This window comes from Bison bison, unplaced genomic scaffold (genome assembly GCF_000754665.1).
Source record: "Bison bison bison isolate TAMUID 2011002044 unplaced genomic scaffold, Bison_UMD1.0 scf7180017864461, whole genome shotgun sequence".
NCBI classification, from domain to species: Eukaryota; Metazoa; Chordata; class Mammalia; order Artiodactyla; family Bovidae; genus Bison; species Bison bison.
Genome location: NW_011495023.1, coordinates 14,815,857 through 14,821,876, shown reverse-complemented (window position 1 = coordinate 14,821,876; position 6,020 = coordinate 14,815,857). Strand labels below are relative to the sequence as shown.

The window sequence follows — 6,020 nt, the reverse complement described above, 5'->3', positions numbered from 1 at the left end:
AGAAGAGATAAGAAAGCCTTCCTCAGTGATCAATGCAAAGAAATAGAGGAAAACAACAGAATGGGAAAGACTAGAGATCTCTTCAAGAAAATCAGAGATACCAAGGGAACATTTCATGCAAAGATGGACTCGATAAAGGACAGAAATTGTATGGACCTAACAGAAGCAGTTTTTCTTTTGGTTTTTCCAGTGGTCATGTATGGATGTGAGAGTTGGACTGTGAAGAAAGTTGAGCACTGAAGTATTGATGCTTTTGAACTGTGGTATTGGAGAAGACTCTTGAGAATCCCTTGCACTGCAAGGAGATTCAACCAATCCATTCTGAAGGAGATCAGCCCTGGGATTTCTTTGGAAGGAATGATGCTAAAGCTGAAACTCCGGTACTTTGGCCACCTCATGCGAAGAGTTGACTCATTGGAAAAGACTCTGATGCTGGGAGGGATTGGGGGCAGGAGGAGAAGGGTACGACAGAGGATGAGATGGCTGGATGGCATCACTAACTCGATGGACGTGAGTCTGAGTGAACTCCAGGAGTTGGTGATGGACAGGGAGGCCTGGCGTGCTGCGATTCATGGGGTTGCAGGGTCGGACACGACTCAACAACTGAACTGAACTGAATCCCAAAGAAAGGCAATGCCAAAGAGTGCTCAAACTACACACAATTGCACTCATCTCACACTCTAGTAAAGTAATGTTCAGAATTCTCCAAGCCAGGCTTCAGCAATACGTGAACCGTGAACTTCCTGATGTTCAAGCTGGTTTTAGAAAAAGCAGAGGAACCAGAGATCAAATTGCCAACATCCCAGTGCACCAGGCCCAAGCATCCTGTAATTAATTCATGGGATCGCAAAGAGTCAGACAGGACTGAGCGACTGAACTGAACGGAACTGAACTGAATCCCTCTTTAAATGTATTAAAACACTCTTCTCACTCTTCTCACTAAAAGAAAAAAAAAAAAAAAAGCCACAATCAGACAAGAGTGTCTATTTTTCAAAGACAGCAGCTTGAATGGATTTATTTTAAAACACAGCACTCTCTAAAACTTCAGATCCATTTTTTAAAAATTCAGTTTTTACCTAGATCTGAAATAAAATTGGGAACTTATTTCCTCCCCACACATTCAAGATACACTCTGATCTCTTTTTTAAGAACATGATCTCATCCCCTTGCCCTTTCTATAGTCAGAAAACTTCTGATAGGCACCCTCTCAATGGATAAAGTCCCTAAAAAGACAAAAAAAAAAAAAAAAAAGAATTCAACAACAAGGTGAAGATTTGTGGTTTGCAGAGAATGTGGGTATTTGCGAAATCAGGGAGTTTGTTTTGTGTGTGTGTGAATGAACACAGATTTCATGGACTCCTTGCTTAGATCATGGGTGTTTGGGTAAACTAGATCCTTCTGGGTGTTTGGGTAAACTAGATCCTTCTGAGGAGGTGAAGCTGAGATTTGCCTTTTCCCCCCCGCCAACTTTAGTCTCTTAGAAAAAGAAAGAGCAGCAGCAGGAGAGTAAAGGTGTTACAGTGTTTCACTTCCTAGGAATAAGAATTAATTCAAACAGAAGCTAAATTGGCCAAACACTTGTTAATATCACAGAAAACAAAACAAAACAAAAATGTACAAACAACCTATTCTACCCACCCCCCCCTCCAAAAATGGAGACCAATCTTGCCTGTTTACATCCTCCCCTTACCCTGCTAAACTAATACTGGACCAGCCTTAATAAGGCACTTCATGTCGTTAGAGGAGAACATTTCTCTGAAGCAAATTCTCAGAGGACATTAATAAGATATGACTCCTAGTTATTTCCGGTGGGAAGTCTTCTGTTGCTATATATATAAATTAATGTCATCACAGATGAGCTACCTCTCACAACACATGTTTTCTCTGGGAACCCTTGGGAGTTTTACTAATTATTGAATTATTTATTGTTTGCACAGAGCAGAGAAAAATTCTGTTAGCCAGACCCTTCTGTCATGAAAAACAAAAAACAAAACACTTGGCCAGGAAATGTTTCCCTCAGAACTAAGCGTGATTGAGAAAATCTGCCAAAACTTATTCTGGGGGGAAATGATTTCGCTTCTCTTATTTAGTCATGTCTTCATTTATTTACTTACTTATTTGTGAGGTCATTCTGAAAAAAATCTAATCAGTCAGGAAAGGGATGCTGAGAATGCTTTGGTCTGTTTTTGTTGTTGTTGTTTGCAGTCATTTTTTAAAAAAATGTTTTATTTATTTGGCTGTGCTGGTTCTATAGTTGTGGCATGCAGTATCTTTAGTTGCAGCAAAGAGTTGAGGCATGTGGGATCTAGTTCCCTGACCAGGGATCAAACCCAGGCCCCCTGCATTGGGAACTCAGATTCTTAGCTACTGGACCACCAGGGAAATCCCTGTGGTCATTTTTAAAACATAGGCTCTTACTGCTGGGGATGCTCTTATCAAACTCCCTTTCCCCCAATGGAGACATTCTGATTTTACATTAAATGTTGGTTTTTACATTAATTCTGATTTTACATTAAAGTGCCTTGCAGAGATTTAAAAAAAAAATTCCTGGGCAAGTGAAATCTTGATGTCTGGAGAAGGAAGTTTCAAGTATTCTGAGTATTTTGTGAAGCCTGGCCAGGTGATGCTGATGGATAGCCAGGGTTTGAGAGTCACTTAATAGACTAGGAAATGGCTGGAAAATGGGCCTCTGGGACCCTGGATCTCATTTCAGCCCCACTGATAGCACTTCCCTTCCCCAGCTCAGATTCCCCATTTTAAAGAAGACAATTACTCAGCCATTAAAAAGAATACATTTGAATCAGTTCTAATGAGATGGATGAAACTGGAACCTATTATACAGAGTGAAGTAAGCCAGAAAGAAACACACCAATACAGTATACTAACGCATATATATGGAATTTAGAAAGATGGTAACAATAACCCTGTGTAGGAGACAGCAAAAGAGACACTGATGTATAGATCAGTCTTATGGACTCTGTGGGAGAGGGAGAGAGTGGGGAGATTTGGGAGAATGGCATTGAAACATGTATAATATCATGTATGAAACGAGTCACCAGTCCAGGTTCGATGCATGATACTGGATGCTTGGGGCTGGTGCACTGGGACGACCCAGAGGGAGGGTATGGGGAGGGAGGAGGGAGGAGGGTTCAGGATGGGGAACACAGGTATACCTGTGGCGGATTCATTTCGATATTTGGCAAAACTAATACAATATTGTAAAGTTTAAAAATAAAGTAAAATTAAAAAAAAGAGAAGACAATCATCCAATTCATTAATTCCCCATGATACAAAATATTAAAACACACCTGCCAGTATTTAGGAGAAAGTACTTAAAAATTCAATGCTAGACAAATAGTAGATGGTATTATTTGCCTCAGAAAACAAGCAGCATCTATCTAACCAATCACATTCAAGGTCACTGCAAATAAAAAGGATTAGTAAGTCAGAAAGAAGAGGGAACTAATAGTGCATACTTGCAAATACATACTTCTAAGCCTGCAGAAGGGTTGTAGCAAGGCTTATAGAAGGCTTATTATCATTTTAATATAAATAAGTTCTCCATGTCTTTAAACGCCATATGCAGACTACTGTATGATCTGGCATATGGGAGTTATTATACCATAATGCATTGGTCACTCAGATATTGGAAGGTTTGCGTCTGATTTTGCTTTCCTGAAATAAGTGACTGTGAAATGCATGGCTCTTGTGAACACGCTCAGTCCCTGATCCCATTCTATCACACTAACCAGATTGCAGTCTCCTTGCCTTCCGTCTGTCCTCCGAGGGCACCCAGTTTTCTCCAGCAATGTTCTGATGAGGCTTCTTGAGTGGTTCAGGGGACGGGGGTCATCAGCAGAGAGAACCCGTAGAACTTCCGTCAGTTGCCCTGGACTCCAAGTGCTGCTGCTGTCCTGAGTTGAGGGTTTTTCTGTCTCAGTCGAGGGATCAAGGCTGAGTAGAAGGAACAAGGACACCCAGGATACAGAAGGCTTTGTCCAGAAGCACATCTCCACTCTTCCTCTACCCCGAGTCTGCTCTGATGGAGGAGGATGGGTTGGTGTTCACGGTGTCAACTTGTAGCTGGAGGAATGTCAGTGGAAAGGGGGGAAATGAAGGCTTTAATTATTGTGCCTGCAAGAGGTTTGAAAAGATTCATTAACTGGGTGGCTAAGTAGATTGGCAATGACAAGCTGTTTCTAAACAACAGGGGATCTGTAGGTTGTTCATAACCCCCACTGGCAGGAAACTATGGTGGGTTTAGACTTTCAAACTGTACCACAGCCAAGAAGTGAGTTATATTGCCTCTCTGGGAACTAGACATAGAGTCAAAAGATAGGGAGAACACATTTCACTGTCTGTCCTAAAGGTGCTACAAGTCATAAAACCCAGATGTATAAAAAGATAACTAGTGGGAAGCTGCTATATAGCACACAGAGCTCAGCTCAGTGCTCTCTGATGACCTAGATAGGTGGGATGGGGAAGTGGGGTGAGGGAAGGAGGCTCAAGAGGGAAGGGAATATATCTATACTTATAGCTGATTCACTTTGTTGTAAAGCAGAAACTAACACAACATTGTACAGCAACTATACTTCAATTTTTAAAAAAGAGCAGGAAACACTCTCCATTTTTAAGTTGAGGTATAGTTGATTTACAATGCTGTATTAGTTTCAAGTGTACCGGAAAGTGATTCAGTTATACATATATAGATATTCTTTTTTTTTTCAGATTCTTGTCTATTAGGTTATTATAAGATATTGACTATAGTTTCCTGTGCTATACAGTAGGAATTCTTGTTGTTTACCTATTGTATGTATAGTAGTGTATATATGTTAATCCCAAACTCCTTATTTATCTCTCCACAGCTCCAACAGGAAACATCCTCATTTTAACCCATTGATTTATGGGCCTCATTAGTGAAGTAAGTCAATAAAAGTAAACAGAAAATAAATTTGAATACATTACAGATATCACATTGAGTCAGAAGATTTTCAAAAAGGAAAGGACGAAAACAGTAATGTCCAGAAAATGCTGGTTAGTTTTCAGCTGATTAAAAGTACGAACTATTTTAGAAAAACAAGAGAGTTTCAAGTCCACATGAAGCATGATAAATCCACATATTTGGGGCTCACTACAGAAGTGAAAAGGACAACTTTAGAGCCAATCAGCTTTCTGGAAAAAAAATATTAATCTCTTCAACCGATTGCTTAAGGAATGCAAAATGTTAACAGCATCTCATGGCAGATCTTGGCCCAGAGATGATCTAAAATGGCTGTGGGGTAGTAACAAAAATACTAGGATTACTTTTATGGTTTAAAAAGAGAGAGCAAGTTTAAGATTCTTATGTTAGCATTTAAAAAATGACAGAGGATGATACAAACATTTCTAAACCCAGTGCTTACCTTCAGAAGAAAGATAAATGATTATTTATCTGGAGCTCTGTGGCCTTTTAAATCTTGGAGGGTATTTCGTGGTTACAAAGTCCTCTGTTTTTAAAATTCCTTGACTGTGTGCTGGGAGCTAGAGAGGATTATTTCAGCCCAGAAAAGTTTTCAGTTGCTATGGAGAGTAACAATGAAGGTGGACAAAAGTGAGAACTTTCCGTCTGGCCGATTTTCAGGAAAATCAAATCGGTGTCGCTAATGAACCCGACTTTTTATATCAATATTTACCAATTGTCTTAGAATTCTGAGAACAACCTTAGAATTTCTTACAGCCAATTGCCCTTTAAAGGACAGATCTAGGTCAAACGAGTTCACTTACAGAATGGAAAGGTTTTCATGTTAAATCAAGATTTCTTTTATTTCTCAGATGATTTTGTGATAACTGCTTTATCCACACTCAAACCAAAGATCTGTTAAAAAAAAAAAGAAAGACAGGCTCATTAGAGCTTTATTTTATAAGCTACAGGATTTTAAACAATTTCAGGCGTTCTTAAGTCTATTTTTCAAAAAAAAAAAAAAAAAAGCATTTGCTAGAGGAAATTCTTACCTGGGACTTAAGTGGGAAACTTTAATTAG

The 6,020-nt window shown here is 39.4% G+C and overlaps 1 protein-coding gene across 1 annotated transcript in view; it reads right to left on the bottom strand.

Annotated features, from left to right (window-relative positions):
• The window catches only part of SLC39A12 (solute carrier family 39 (zinc transporter), member 12), an 82,484-nt gene extending 78,271 nt beyond the window's left edge, over window positions 1–4,213 (bottom strand). The window contains exon 1 of the mRNA XM_010859990.1: window positions 3,750–4,213. Coding sequence (XP_010858292.1) covers window positions 3,750–4,010 — 261 coding nt within the window. The 5' untranslated portion in view covers window positions 4,011–4,213. The remainder of the gene's footprint in view (window positions 1–3,749) is intronic.
• Window positions 4,214–6,020: the final 1,807 nt, after the last annotated feature.